Below are 16,304 nucleotides of genomic sequence, written 5' to 3' on the forward strand. Positions count from 1 at the left end.
ACGCTCCTCACACACTACCGTGTACCGGCTGGTATCACGGACAAATACAAGCTGTGTGTGACTCTGGAAAAACAAACCGAGTAGATTTTCCATTTTTCCAGACCTACACCTTATAGAGCTGTCTGCTTTTCAAACAGTTTCGTATATCTGCTGTTTGCTTACGGTCAAAACTATACAGAGACAGCGTGTGTCACTCCGTATAAAAATAGACGGAGACTGACAATTTTCCATACAGACACCGTATAGCAGTGTACGCTCCTCACACACTACTGTGTACCGACTGGTATCACGGACAAATACACAAATACAAGCTATCTGTGTGTGACTCTGGAAAAACAAACCGAGGAGATTTTCCATTTTTCCAGACCTACACCTTATAGAGCTGTCCGCTTTTCAAACAGTTTCGTATATCTGCTGTTTGATCATGGTCGAAACTATACAGAGACAGCGTGTGTCACTCCGTATAAAAATAGACGGAGATTTACAATTTTCCATACAGACAATGTATAGAGCTGTCCGATTCTCAAACAGTATTGTATATCTGCTGTTCGCATTACAGTCACATCTATACAGAGTCAGCGTGTGTGTGTGACACTCCGTAAATGCATATACGGAGATTGTTAGTTACACAAAAAACATATACAGCTGTACACTTCTTATACAGTTCCGTATATCTGCTTGTTGGATTACGGTCAAATACATACTGGGAGAGCGTCAGTGACTAACAAAATATATACGTAGATTTAATTTTTTTAATACACCTTACACAGCTGGACGCTCCTCAAACAGTACCATCTCTCTGCTGGTATTTTTCGTACATTTGCCCAAACATGAAGAAGTGTGGTGGAAGAGGCCGCAGACGTGGGCAGGGGGGCGCAGCTGGTACTGATGGTGGTGGTGCATCGGCTGGTTCTGGCAAAAGCACAATAGCAGCTAAGGCAGGAGGTGTTGAGCCTGCGTCATCATCTGGCCCAAGAAGGCCTGTAAGTTTCCCTTTTCTTGGAGTAGGAAAACCACTTTTAAAGCCGGAGTATCAGGAACAGGTTTTAGCGTACATTGTCGAAACAGCCACCAGCTCTATTGCCTCCTCTTCTGAACGTTCGAAACCTGCAACCACGGAGTCGTCAGTGCAGGGTTCTGGTCAGGAAAAACACCTTTCCTTGTGTCCTTCACCCCCACCAAAAGTTAAGGATGCGGCAGCCCACACTTCAGATTACTCTATGGAGCTCTTTTTACATACCATGCCTGGGTTATCCAGTCAAATCCTGAATTCACCAGTCCAAGATGAATCTGACATGGAGTGCACTGATGCACAGCCACTGCTAGATGATTCTGCTGGTACATTGACTCAGAGCACTACATTGCCCGTGCAGTCTACTGAGCCAGAATCTGACCCTGATGAAACTCAGGTGCCCCTTCCCGCATACTATACCACCTTACACGGTGACACAGAGGAAGGTAAAGAGGAAGGTGCAGATGACTTTGAAGAGGAGGTGATGGATGACCCAGTTCTTGACCCGGATTTGCATCCATTGGGGGAGGAGGGAGGCTCTGGCAATAGTTCAGATAAGGAGAAGGATCCGCAGCAGGCATTGACATCACAGCAGCGGTTATCTAGCAGGCCCATAGCTGTCCAAAAACATGGACCAAAAACTAAAAGAGTTGCAGGACAGCTTGGCCAGATGGTCAACTTAGCACAGCGTGCAAGGCCAGAAAATGTATACCATAGTAGGAAGATTGCAGTGTGGCACTTCTTTGTCCAAAATCCTACTGATGAGGCAAAGGTTACCTGTAAAAAGTGCGGAAGGACCTTTAGCCGAGGTAAACAACTCAGAAATTTGAATACCAGTTGCATGCTTAGACATTTAATCAACATGCACTTGCAAGCGTGGACGGACTACAAAACCTCAGGTAGCACATGTGCACTTGCTCCGACTGAAGGTAGCCAGCAACGCTCCATCACTTCCCCCACTGTAAGACCACCGCTACCATTAAGCACACCACCAGCACTAAATGTTGAGGTGTTGTTGCAAGGCCAAAGCACTCAGGGAATCACAATGGTTTTGCAAAGCAACACTGAATCTAGGCCATCACCACCAATACCATCACCAACCGCCTCTCACTCCTTCCAGTCCACCGCTACTTCCCTCATATGCAGCTCTCCAGTCCAGCTCACCCTACCAGACACTCTGAGTAGGCCAAGAAAGTACTCATCCTCTCATCCACGTACACTGTGCTTGAACGCCTACATTTCCAAACTAATCTCATTAGAGATGATGCCCTACCGTTTGGTTGAAAGCTAAGCTTTACGCTAGCTCTTTGCCTACGCAGTCTCATGCTATGACCTACCCAGTCGGCACTTCTTTTCTTGAAAAGTCATCCCAGCCCTCCACCTGCATGTGAAAGACCGCATTGTCCATGCACTCAAGAAATCAGTGAGTGAAAAGGTGCACCTCACAACAGATGCATGGCCAGGGCCGCTACGTGTCCATCACTGCGCACTGGGTTAATGTGGTGGATGCAGGCTCCACAGGGGACAGCGGTGGTGGAACAGTGCAGCCTAGCCCACGGTATAGGAAACAGTTGGCTGTAGGCTTTCGACCCTCCTCCTCCATAAGCGAAAGCTCGTCCACAGAGCACGCACTCCATCCGCAGCTGGCAGTGTTGTACACGAGGTGTCCCACTATCGAACAGCTAGTGGTAAGCGTCAGCAGGCTATGTTAAAGATGATCTGTTTGGGCGACAACAGACACTCCGCGGAGGTACTGGCCGACTACTTGCAGCGACAAACTAAGTCATAGCTGGGCACTCTACATCTTGAGCCAGGCAAGGTAGTCAGTGATAATGGCCGTAATTTTGTGGCAGCCATAGCCCGTGCAAAACTCACACACATACCTTGCCTGGCTCACACTTTGAACCTGGTAGTGCTTCCTTAATAATTATCCGGAGTTAACATCCCTGCTCCATAAGGTGCGAAGACTGTGCTCGCACATCCGTCGCTCAAACGTCCACTCCACTCGTATGCAGAAGCTGCAGCGATTGCTCCACGTCCCCAAGCACTGACTAATCATAGACGTTGCAACAAGGTGGAACTCCACCCTGCACATGGTTGAGAGGCTGTGCGAACAGAGGCAGGCTGTAATGCATTTGTGGGAGGATACACGGGCAGGCAGTTTGAGGGAAGACATGGAATTGTCGGGTGTGCAGTGGTCAAAGCTGAAAGACCTCTGTAAAGTCCTTCAGTGTTTTGAGGAATGTACACGGCTGCTAAGCGCAGATGACGCCATCATAAGCATGAGCATCCCACTTATGCGTCTGCTCATGCAAAGTTTGATGCACATTAAAGATCTGGCGTCTGCAGCGGAGGAGGAACAGGAGAAGTAGGAGGAGGAGGAAAGCCTTGCTGACAGTCAGCCATTGTCTAGTCAGGGAACTGTCCTGGACGAGGTGGAGGAAGAAGAGGAGGAGGAGAGGAATGATTATTTTGGGCAGGAGGATGCTTCTCAGGGGGCAAGAGAAAATGATGGTGTTCCAAGGTCAGGTACAGTGTTTGTGCGTGACTGAAGGGATGTGGATTTGCCAGCAGTGGCAGTGCAATATTGACACCTGGAACATTGGCCCACATGTGTGATTATTTGATTATTCCTTGCGGATCTTACAAAGGGACCCCCGCGTTGCCAAAATGATGAAGGATGACGACTACTGGCTGGTCAGCATCCTCGATCCACGCTACAAAGACAAATAACACAACATCATGCCACAGGAGAACCTAGAGATAATATTGGCTAAAAAACAAGCAACTCTGGTAAACCGTTTGTTTGAGGCTTTCCCAGCACAGAGCAGCGGTGCTGGTTCTCCCACGAGCCGTAGTGGGCACAATGGAAGAGGTGTTCGTGGTGCACACAGCCGAAGTGGCGTTGGAGAGAGGGGTTTAATGACCATATTGTGGAATGATTTCTCAAGTACCGCTCACACGATTGCTAATACTGCATCGATTACAAGTGATAGGAGACAGCAGTTGTCAACTATGGTTACAAACTACTTCTCATCCCATATCGATGTTCTCCCTCACAGGTCATTCCCCTTTGACTATTGGGCCTCTAAACTGGACACCTGGCCTGAATTGGCACACTGTGCCTTACAGGAGCTCGCTTGCCCTGCTGCTAGTGTGTTACCTGAAAGTCTTCAGTGCTGCTGGATCAATCGGGACAGAAAAAAGGACCCATCTGTCAACCCAAAATGTTGATGATCTAACCTTCATTAAAATGAACCATGCATGGGTTTCAAAGGATTTTGTCCCACCTTCCCCTGATTACACATAGGTTGCCAGAAAACTGCCTCGCTTTTGTCCTCCTCTTCCTCGGACTTGCCCAATTCCGCCATTTGCAGCAGCTGAATATCCAGCCTACACATCAACATATGCCATTTTTTAAACCTCCCTAACTGGGCTGCCCACCCCCCCCAAAGGCTGGGGTCAACACCTGGCGCACCCGGGCAAGTGCCGTTGCTCTGAACAGGTGGATGTGCCCACTGATGGTCGACGGCACTGGCACAGGGCCCCTCATAGTACAATACAGTGTCTCTGACGGTGGGGGGGCCCACTCGCCATCAGAAACACCAGCGTACTATGAGGGGCCCTGTGCCAGTACCGTCGCCCACGAGTGTGCCCCCCCTGCTTGGTCATGGCCACAGCACTTGCAAGTTTCAATACTTACCTCTCCCTGCTCCACCGCTGTGTAGTCTGGCCAGTTAAATCCTTCACAGGGACGTCCACTAGAAATTTGATGTATTGATCGATGATGGTTAAAATGTAGCTATGGTTTGTCCTGCTGGCGTCTACCTTCAGATGATCAATGGCTACCATTTGTAATGGACGTCAATTTACAAGCGGATGCAGTGGTGCTTTATAATCACCTTTCACAGTTGTGATAGTCACAGACGTGTGACATTCCTGCCACCATTTTTCAATGTCGCCTCTCATGCCAGTCCAATAGAATCGCCTACAACCTGTGGCTTCTGTCTTTTGCACTCCAAAATGACCAGACACATCATGATAGGCAGTGAGGACCATGTCTACATCTCTCCCTGTGATCACAATTTGATGGAGACGAGTAACGGTGATGTGATCCACGCTACTGCGATAAAGCAAAACTTTCTTCACAAAGAACCATTTTCGCTGTCTCCACAGACACAGTAATTGAGGGTCTGCATCACCTCTGCAACATCTACCAGGAGGTTTTCCTGCGATGAGTAATTCCCAAATTTCTGCTAACACTCGACTTTCCGTCTGTACTTGTATCCATGTAGTTTCCAGTAGTGGAGAGTCTGGACTGGCTTACTGAGATTGAAATATATATGAAGATTTAAAAGTACCACAACACTGTATACTTTTGCACGCTTCAAATACGTTTCCCTTTTTCTACTTTTTAAATTCTGGTGTAAGACATAGTGAGCCTGTGAGTGTGTGTGTCTGACTCCAGAAGTATAGACGGAAATTTACAATTACCCATAGACTGGATACACCTGGTATGTGCTGATACATTACCTTTGTTCAAAATTTTTTATTACGGTATCATCCATAGTTAGCGAGCGTGTGTGGTTTACGCCTTCTATATATACGGTGAATCGGAGATACCAATTTTTACCTTATACTCGATACAGCTTGTATCTTGTTATACAGTACCTTTGTTCGACATTTAGTATTACAGTCAAATCCATACTAAGTAAGCGTCTGAGAGTGACTACGGGACTATGTATACGGAGATTTCAATTGTACCCTATAATATATATACTTGCTATCTTGTTATCCAGTACCTTTTTACAACATTTTTTATTATGGTCAAACCCAGACTGAGTGAGCGTCTGAGGGTGACTCCGGAAATATATACCGAGATTTCAAATTTGGCCAACACTGTATACAGCTGTACGCTTCTGATACAGTAACCTTTTTTGCTATTTAGATTCTGGTGTAATCCATAATGAGCCTGTGAACGTCTGTCTGTTACTCTGGAAATATATTTGGAGTTTTAAGATTACCCCAACACTGTATACGGCTGTTCGCTTGTGTTACATTACCCATTTACAGCTTTTCATATTCTTGTGTACTCCATAATGAGCAGAGAGCGTTTGTGTTTTCCTCCCGAAATATATACGGAGATTCATAATGTTTACACTATACTATATATAACTTGTATCTGGTGATATCTGTACCCTTTTTTAACTTTTTATTTTATTGTGTAATCCATACTGAGCCTGTGAGCGTCTGTGTATGACTCATGAAATATATACGGAGATTTACTGTTATCCCTAGTCTGTATAGAGCTGTACGCTTCTGATACAGTACCATATATCTGCTGGCATTTTGGGTCCATTTTCCAAAACATGAGGAAGTATGGTGGAAGAGGACGCGGATGTGGGGGGCCACCTGGTACTGATGGTGGTGGTGGTGCATCTGCTGGTAGTGCCAAAAACACAATAGCAGCTAAGCCAGGAGGTGTTGAGCCTGTGTCATAATGTAGCTCTGGAACACCTGTAAGGCTCCCTTTTCTGGGAGTAGGTAGACTGCTTTTAAAGCAGTTTAAAGCAGTTTAAAGGAACTGTTTTTGGCTTACATTGCTGAAACAGCCTCCAGCTCTATCGCCTCCTCTTCTGAAGTTTAAAAAAATGCAAGCACTGAGTCGTCAGTGAAGGCTTCTGGTCAGGAGCAACCCCTTTCCTTGTGTCCTTCACCCACACCAAAAGTGAAGGATGTGGCAGCACACACTTCAGATTACTCCATGGAGCTCTTTTCACATACCATGCCTGGGTTAATTAAAAATGGGGCCCATCATATACTGGAGCATACCAAATGGGGGGACATCAGACACTGGAGCAGCATTTAAGGGGCCCATTATACACTGGAGCATTAAAAATGGAGCCCATTATATATGGAGCATTATTTGGGCCCATAAGACACTGGAGCATCATCCATGGGGCCCATCATATACTGGAGCATTCTAAATGGAGCAGATCAGACACTGGAGCAACATCTATGGGGCACATTATACACTGGAGCATTACAAATGGGGCCATTATACATGGAGCATTATTTGGGCCCATAACACACTGGAGCATCGTCCATAGGGACCATCATATACTGTAGCATTATGTGGAGCTCATCATATACTGTATGGAACATTATGTGTGACCAATTATTCTGTATGGATAAATATATGGGGCTCATTATTCTGTATGGAGCACAATTTGGTGGCCATAATACTGTATGGAGTAATATACTGTCCTTTTTGTGAGGTATTGTACAATTTAAAATAGATCAGTCATGTCATGTAAGCAGTGAAGTATTTGTCGTTGTACTACAGTTGTGGCCAAAAGTATTGACACCCCTGCAATTCTGTCAGATAATACTCAGTTTCTTCCTGAAAATGATTGCAAACACAAATTCTTTGGTATTATTACCTTCATTTAATTTGTCTTAAATGAAAAAACACAAAAAGAATTGTCCTAAAGCCAAATTGGATATAATTCAACACCAAACATAAAAAAGAGGGTGGACAAAAGTATTGGCACTGTTCGAAAAATCATGTGATGCTTCTCTAATTTGTGTAATTAACAGCACATGTAACTTACCTGTGACACCTAACAGGTGTTGGCAATAACTAAATCACACTTGCAGCCAGTTGACATGGATTAAAGTTGACTCAACCTCTGTCCTGTGTCCTTGTGTGTACCACATTGAGCATGGAGAAAAGAAAGAAGACCAAAGAACTGTCTGAAGACTTGAGAAACCAAATTGTGAGGAAGCATGAGCAATCTCAAGGCTACAAGTCCATCTCCAAAGACCTGAATGTTCCTGTGTCTACCGTGCGCAGTGTCATCAAGAAGTTTAAAGCCCATGGCACTGTGGCTAACCTCCCTAGATGTGGACGGAAAAGAAAAATTGACAAGAAATTTCAACGCAAGAATGTGCTGATATTGGATAAAGAACCTCGACTAACATCCAAACAAGTTCAAGCTGCCCCGCAGTCCAAGGGTACAACAGTGTCAACTCCTACTATCCGTCGGCGTCTGAATGAAAAGGGACTGTATGGTAAGAGACCCAGGAAGACCCCACTTCTTACCCAGAGACATAAAAAAGCCAGGCTGGAGTTTGCCAAAACTTACCTGAAAAAGCCTAAAACATTTTGGAAGAATGTTCTCTGGTCAGATGAGACAAAAGTAGAGCTTTTTGGGCAAAGGCATCAACATAAGAGTTTACAGTAGAAAAAAAGAGGCATTCAAAGAAAATACGGTCCCTACAGTCAAACATGGCGGAGGTTCCCTGATGTTTTGGGGTTGCTTTGCTGCCTCTGGCACTGGACTGCTTAACCGTATGCATGGCATTATGAAGTCAGAAGACTACCAACAAATTTTGCAGCATAATATAGGGCCCAGTGTGAGAAAGCTGGGTCTCCCTCAGAGGTCATGGGTCTTCCAGCAGGACAATGACCCAAAACACACTTCAAAAAGCACTAGAAAATGGTTTGAGAGAAAGCACTGGAGACTTATAAGGTGGCCAGCAATGAGTCCAGACGTGAATCCCATAGAACACCTGTGGAGAGATCTAAAAATGGCAGTTTGGAGGAGGCACCCTTCAAATATCAGGGACCTGGAGCAGTTTGCCAAAGAAGAATGGTCTAAAATTCCAGCAAAGCATTGGAAGAAACTCATTCATGGTTACCGGAAGCGGTTGGTCGCAGTTATTTTGGCTAAAGGTTGTGCAACCAAGTATTAGGCTGAGGGTGCAAATACTTCTGTCTGGCCCATTTTTGGAGTTTTGTGTGAAATGATCAATGTTTTGCTTTTTGCTTCATTCTCTTTTGTGTTTTTTCATTTAAGACAAATTAAATGAAGATAATACCAAAGAATTTGTGTTTGCAATCATTTTCAGGAAGAAACTGAGTATTATCTGACAGAATTGCAGGGGTGTCAATACTTTTGGCCACAACTGTATACCTATATTTCTGTGCCGTATCGGAGCATCATGAGTTGTGGTATGTGTTAAAGGGGCACACTGACACTCTTTCGCCCAGGGCACACGAAAACCTGGAGCCAGCCCTACCCCCCCACAACTTTAGCCAAATAACCCTCAGTTTTCAAAGCGTAACTATTATTATGAAGTAAATTAAGTTTGACAAGCTTCAGTAATAAGAATTTATGTTTTTGGCATTGAAATGGGCACTGTAGGTGTGTTTACTGTCCTTCACTCCCAGCCGACTTTGCTTCCCCATTGACTTGAATTGGGTTTCGTGTTTCAATCTGCCTTCAACTTTTCCCGTTCAACCCGACTTTTGTGAAACTCGGGTTTCATGAAACCCGACTCGACCCTAAAAAAGGCAAAGTCGTTCATCTCTAGTCCAGACGTTTTGGACAGTGTCTGATATTTGCATCAACTGTACAGATGTTGTGGAAGGTGTCCGATATTTGCACCAACTGTGCAGATGTTGTGCATGGTGTCCGATACGGTGTCCGATATTTGCACCAACTTTACAGACATTGTGGACGATGTCCGATATTTGCACCAACTTTACAGACATTGTGGACGATGTCCGATATTTGCACCAACTGTACAGACGTTGTGGACGATGTCCGATATTTACGCCAACTGTGCAGACATTGTGGACGGTGTCCGATATTTGCAGCTGAACAGACATTGTGGATGGTGTCCGATATTTGCACCAGCTGTACAGATGTTGTGGACGGTGTATGATACCGTGTCCGATATTTTTATCAACTGTACAAAAGTTGTGGACGGTGTCGATATTTGCACCAACTATGCAAACGTTATGAACGGTGTCTGATATTTGCAGCAACTGAACAGACATTGTGGATGGTGTCCGATATTTGCACCAACTGTACAGATGTTGTGGATGTTTGATCAAAATTATGTTTACTAAATACCCTTATTATTATTATTACCTTTATGCATTATTTGCAGTATATTTTTTACTTTTAGTTCAGGATATTTGTGTTTTTTGCTTTTCGTTTTCTCTGGTTAATGGTCATGTGTTAATATGCACTTACATTGTGCATACACATTAACTTACTTGTCTCAGTTCAGATTTGTTTTTTATTCATTTCATTGTGCATTCAGTGCATATAGGGGTGTGACCGCCCTTTTTCTGAGCTGGGAAAGCCATCCAGTCTGGCCTAAGCTGTTACAAGTGGTTCAGCCGCTCGATCCTTATTCACATTCACGCCACTTGGCAAGTGAAAAGGTTTTAAATACTAGAGTAGGGACTGTCCCACAAGGGTTGCCGTGACGTGGCGGGATGGCTTGTACATTATTTTGATCAAAATTATGTTTACTAAATACCCTTATTATTATTATTACCTTTATGCATTATTTGCAGTATATATTTTTACTTTTTAGTTCAGGATATTTGTGTTTTTTGCTTTTTGTTTTCTCTGGTTGATGGTCATGTGTTAATATGCACTTACATTGTGCATACACATTAACTTACTTTTCTCAGTTCAGATTTGTTTTTTATTTTTATTTTTTTTGTGTTTTTTAGATGTTGTGAATGGTGTCTGATATCGTGTCCAATATTTTCATCAACTGTACAAAAGTTGTGGACGGCGTCTGATATTTGCAACAACTGAACAGACGTTGTAAACAGTGTCCGACATTTGCACTAACTGTACAGATGTTGTGAACGGTGTCCGATACGGTGTCCGATATTTACACCAATTGTGACATTGTGGATGTCATCGTCACAATATATTCACTGTAAATTGTGAACTGTGCCCATAGCCATCATCCCTCATCATACGTGGACTACTACTCTCTGTAGATTCTGTGCACTCTGTAACTCAGGTGGGGACCCCTGATATTACCACCAAGCTCCCCAACATGGCCATGTAGGTGGTGACAGAGAGCAGGAAGGGGTCGATCTGGTCCCAGCAGCCGGTGCCGGACAGGATCGTCCTGTTTCTTAGTTCACTAGTCTTTCATTACTATTGTACAGTGTCACCAGTGGAAGTTTCCCTGAGTGACCCCAGGACATCGTAAGTGGATGATTCACAGACACATGATGAATCTGCACTTTATCTGTAAGCGAGGGGGAAAAAAAGTGAATCGACAGCAAATGTTACATTTTATCTGATGGGGATTGGACGTATAACATCGTATCTGATGGGGGATCGACTGTATAACATTGTATCTGATGGGGGATCAGCTGTATTTCAATGTGTCTGATGGGGGATCGGCTTTACTTGTTAGGCGTCGGGTTCCTGCCACTGCATAGCAGGAATCCAGAGCCTTGCACCCAGCGGTCTTCCATTCTTCTTTGCCCGCAGTGGAGCCTGCCCAGGCCAACTCTGTGGGTTTGCTTGCTGCTGTCACCTCTGGCACAGCTATGACAATGCAGGCTGCTCAGCAGCGAGATTCTCCAGGGACTAAGTCCACATGTCGGGCCACTGAGCATGCCTGTGGAGTGATCTCCCATTGGAGATCGAGGGTCACGTGCTCAGGTCCTGCTCGTGTTTGGATTGGCCCATCCAAGAAGCCAGGAAGGTCCCGGATGCCCGTGGCTATAAAAGGTTCGCATGGCCGCTCACCCATGCGCTAGGATAGACAGTATTTGCAGACTATAAGGTGTGAGAGATGTATGCACGTATGAATGTATCTGGTGACTGACTCATTAAGAAACCCCTACCCTTGGTATGCATGTGTTGTGCAGCTTAGCCTGCTAGCGCCCAGGCTTAGGTGTAGGTAGCTCAGGGTTTGAGTCAGACATTGGTCCTCACCAGTGATCCAGCACGCCTCAGTGCACGTGCTCCACACTCCACTGCAAGCGTCTTTAGCGGCGCTCGTGGCAGCGACGCCACGCGCACAGTGGGCCTAGAGGGACTCTAACCCCGTGTACTTGGGGTAGCGTTCTGTGGCCGTACACTGTGCGCTCTTTTAGCCGAGCTCTGTGAGCACAAACAGGCTCCGGCGTTTATGTTCAGCGGTAGTGCAGCCAGGGCTGTGGAGTCGGAGTCGGAATCGTGGAGTCGGAGTCGGTGCTCATTTTGGTTGAGACGGAGTTGGAGTTGGAGTCGGTATAAAATGGACCGACTCCGACTCCTAAAATATATAATAAATTGGGTACAGTAATTCAATGCAGGATGTGCTGAATATTTTTTCATAGGAATTTGGGAAAGTTATGAAATGTCCTATAAATGGCTGTTCTATTCCTGATCTAAGGCTATATTCACACACAGCGTTTTTCCTGTGTTTTTTGAGGATACATTTTTCAGCTGCAAAAGCTGATCATCTTTTTTAAAAACCGCATCACCTGAAAGGTTTTTGAGCTCATAGATAATGTTTTCAATAGCAAAAGCAGATTAGAAATCTGCTCTATCTATCCATTTATCCATATCTGTCTATCCATATCGTATCTGTACCAAAAAGAATGAAAACCGGGTAGTACACCAATATATATTCTGTTCTATCTAAATATCTTGATTATGGGATCATAAAAATGATTAAATGTCTGAGGTTCACATTGTACTACAATACATTTTTCACTTAAATATAAGCAATATGTGTGGGAGTCGGAGTCGTGGAGTCGGAGTTGGAGTCGGAGTCGGTGTAAGGGAAATTGAGGAGTCGGAGTCGCAGGTTTGGCTTACCGACTCCACAGCCCTGAGTGCAGCTCTGTGAAGCAACAGAGTCCGCTCCCGTACATACCAGGTGACGATAACCCGCGTGTGTTTTCATAGTATACCGCCATATAGCAGCCGCCATTACTGAGCAGCAGGTTACCACCCCTGCACGGTGGACCCCGGGCTGCGAACGCACCTTATTACCATCTTTATAATTTGGTGCGTTCTGCCAGCCCTAACATTACTACATTGTGTCTGATGGGGATCAGCTGTATTACACTGTATCTGATGGGGGATCGGCTGTATTACAAAGTATCTGATGGGGGTTCGGCTTTATTACATTGTATCTGATGGTGATGGGAGATCAACTTTATTACATTGTATCTGATGGAGAATCAGCTGTATTACACTGTATCTCATGGGGGATCGGTTGTATAACATTGCATCTGATCTGGGATTGGCTGTATAACATTGTATCTGATTATCTGATGGGGGATCGCCTGTATAACATTGTATCTGATTGGGGATTGCCTGTATTTCATTGTATCTGTTTGGGGGATCGGCTGTATAACATTGTATCTGATCTGGGATCGGCTGTATAACATTGTATCTGATGGGGGATTGCCTGTATTTCATTGTATCTGTTTGGGGGATCAGCTGTATAACATTGTATCTGTTGGGGGATCGGCTGTATTTCAGTGTATCTGATGGGCGATCGGCTTTATTACATTGTATCTGATGGTGATGGGAGATCGGCTTTATTACATTGTATCTGTTGGGGGATCGGCTGTATTTCAGTGTATCTGATGGGCGATCGGCTTTATTACATTGTATCTGATGGTGATGGGAGATCGGCTTTATTACATTGTATCTGTTGGGGGATCGGCTGTATTACATTGCATGTGTTGGGGGATCGGCTGTATTACATTGTATCTGATGGGGGATCAGCTGTTTTACATTCTATCTGTTGGGGGATGGGCTGTGTTACATTGTATCTGATGGGGGATCAGGTTTATTACAATGTATTGGACAGTGGCTCAGTCATGCCGCTCGTCTGAAATGTCCGTCATCAGGTGCATACTACTCCAGTGCAAGCAGGAAGCCGAGAGGCAAGGGAGCGGTGTGCCCCTGCAGATAGGGCATTATATATCCCTTTAAATGCCTGCATGGCTATTACGCTGTTGTTTGGACATTGCACAGATGAATTCAATATTCACGTGTTTCCTATAATGTATTTGACACTGGCAGCAGCTCCGGAAGCCGCCACGTCTTGGGTTTTACACTGACCGCTTTGCCTAGCTACAATATTTTTGAGTCTGCAGTCCAAGCTCTTTAGTCTGCACAGAGAAGCTCCGACTGGACAAGACTGGAGCAAATCTGTGGACTGTGGACATTCACTGACAGCAAGGAGAGATCTTGAAAATCTTTATGGAAGAACATTAGAATGTTAAAGCGATTGTTGTTATCTGATAATTAGAAATAAAGGTTCCGATAAAAATTGATCCTCTACAATTACCTTGTCTTTGCCCTGATGTCTTCAGAAATCTGTGTTCTGTCGTTTCAGGTACTGCTGCGGTGACACTGACTAGAGCTGCCGTCTTCACTGACAGCCGGTACTGGACCCAGGCAGAGCGGCAGATGGACTGTAACTGGGAACTGCAGAAGACGCGTCAGTAACTCCATAGAGAATATTACAAGTCCATATCAGAAATGGGGAAATGATGCGCTGGTATAGAGGACGCACATAGAAAAGCCACTCAGGAGTCTGGGAAAGCTGTGTGAAAAATATGTAGTGATCTTAAATGCAACAACGATGCAGGAAGTGCAAAAAAGAGGAGTCGTTGTTTTCTTGACCATGTAGTTATATAGTTATGGTGCTATTATTATATTCAGACTTATGTCATTTATTATTATTATAGTCTAGTGGTAATAATAATATTAATATGAAAAGAGAAAATGGATTCATAGTAAATCAAATTAGCTTTGAATTTAAGGAAAAAAATTGAATTGAAATGTTTCAATTTACGTTGGCAAATTCAGATAAATGGTGGCTGGAATAGATGGCGACCTCTATTTTATGAAATGTTAAAAGGGCCAGAACAAGTGTAAAAATAAAAACTAAATATAAAATAGAATATTCACCTCTCTGTACCCTCACCTGTCCCTGTGCACCACTCCTCGCTCAGTCCTCTGGTCTTCTTCCATCTTCATCTTAAAGTGGCCCGTTGGACCAGAGATGAGTTGTGTGGGGGAAGGTAAGGGCTGGGGAGAGAGGAGTATATATAAATATACTGTAGACCTACGGCCCCGAGTCTTGCGCTTTTGCTTATCTCCACTGTTCATGAATTTGGCGCATCTTTCAGCTGCCATGTAATGTTCCGCAGCCATGGACGTTTGTGACTGACTCTGCCGCGGGCACGTGTCGATGCCTCCTATAAGCTAAGCTTACTCAGTTTTCCAAAAGCTTCAGGATTTTGTACATCTTTTGAATTGCACGACTCCTAATTTAACGTTTCAAGACGCTTTATGGCAGTAGGCTGGGAAGTATCTCCTGATGAGTCGCATGTTATTATGCTCGATGTCTGGAGAGATCTCAGCGTGTAATACAGAATGTCTGATTTACATTGTAGATTTGTACAAATCTACCGGATATGAATTCTTTAATAATAGTAATTATAGTAATGATAATAGTAACAATAATGATAATAATAGTGATAGTAACAATAGTAATAATGATAATAGCAATACCACTGTATCATTATTGTTTTTCTTATTCGTGATTACAATTCTGATACTGTTGTTATATAATCTTTCCTATGTTGTATCTGGCCGTCACTATTATAGCAGTATATTCTCTCTTCTGGGTTACGTGTTACCTGCATGCCCTTGTTTATTATTCGTGGTTAACACTATTATTATTCTTGCCTTTTTGTTTGTCTTATAATAAGTTACTTTTGTATCCAGTTTCCGCTTCTGAAGTTGTATCCTGGATCCTACAAGAGCTGAAGGATGGGGATGAGATTGGCTTCGACCCTTTCCTCTTTTCTATCAGTATGTTGTTACTTTATTGAGGTGCACCTTTCTGACATTACAAGTACTGATCACAATGGGGACTGGACTGTGGAAGACAAGACAGTGCAGCGTGTGGAGGCAGTCTCTTGTACTCTTCAGCACTTATGCAGATGAAGCAACTTTAGCTTCCGGTGTAGATCTGAATGTATCTATAGGCAGAACACATAGAATTCCATAGAATCACACCAAAACATTGTAGATTTAGCTAAAAGGAGGTTGTGGATTCCACCTGATCATTTGCCGTCTGGTTCACTTATTTCTCTACATTTTCCCTGTTGAGTTACACTAGATCCTGTATATTGTGGCCGCTTAGAAAAGACGATGGGTCCTGGGTAAGAAACCTGATGACCTGATCTTGTCTTTCCTAGATGACTGGCAATCATACAACGATTTATTAGAGGATTCTGGGAAGATTTTCCGCTCGATTCCCACTAATCTGGTGGACGAGGTGTGGGGGAGGCAGCGCCCCGCTCTGCCAGACAATGACATCTACTCCATCCCCAATGGGTTTGTAGGTAAGGAACGAAAGTTGTGCCGTCACAATGTAACTAACATTGCCCCCATAGATATCAGTGCAGACAGGACTTAATGCAGATATCAAAGGA

General features: G+C 44.3%; 1 protein-coding gene across 1 annotated transcript in view; it reads left to right on the forward strand.

Annotated features, from left to right (window-relative positions):
* Nucleotides 1-16,304, forward strand: part of XPNPEP2 (X-prolyl aminopeptidase 2) — a 92,001-nt gene that overhangs the window by 31,619 nt on the left and 44,078 nt on the right. Inside the window, exons 6-8 of the mRNA XM_073589861.1 lie at nt 14,192-14,296; nt 15,592-15,678; nt 16,068-16,214. Coding sequence (XP_073445962.1) covers nt 14,192-14,296; nt 15,592-15,678; nt 16,068-16,214 — 339 coding nt within the window. The remainder of the gene's footprint in view (nt 1-14,191; nt 14,297-15,591; nt 15,679-16,067; nt 16,215-16,304) is intronic.

This window comes from Dendrobates tinctorius, unplaced genomic scaffold (assembly GCF_039654945.1).
Source record: "Dendrobates tinctorius isolate UK_male_01 unplaced genomic scaffold, ASM3965494v1 ptg000114l, whole genome shotgun sequence".
NCBI lineage: Eukaryota > Metazoa > Chordata > Amphibia > Anura > Dendrobatidae > Dendrobates > Dendrobates tinctorius.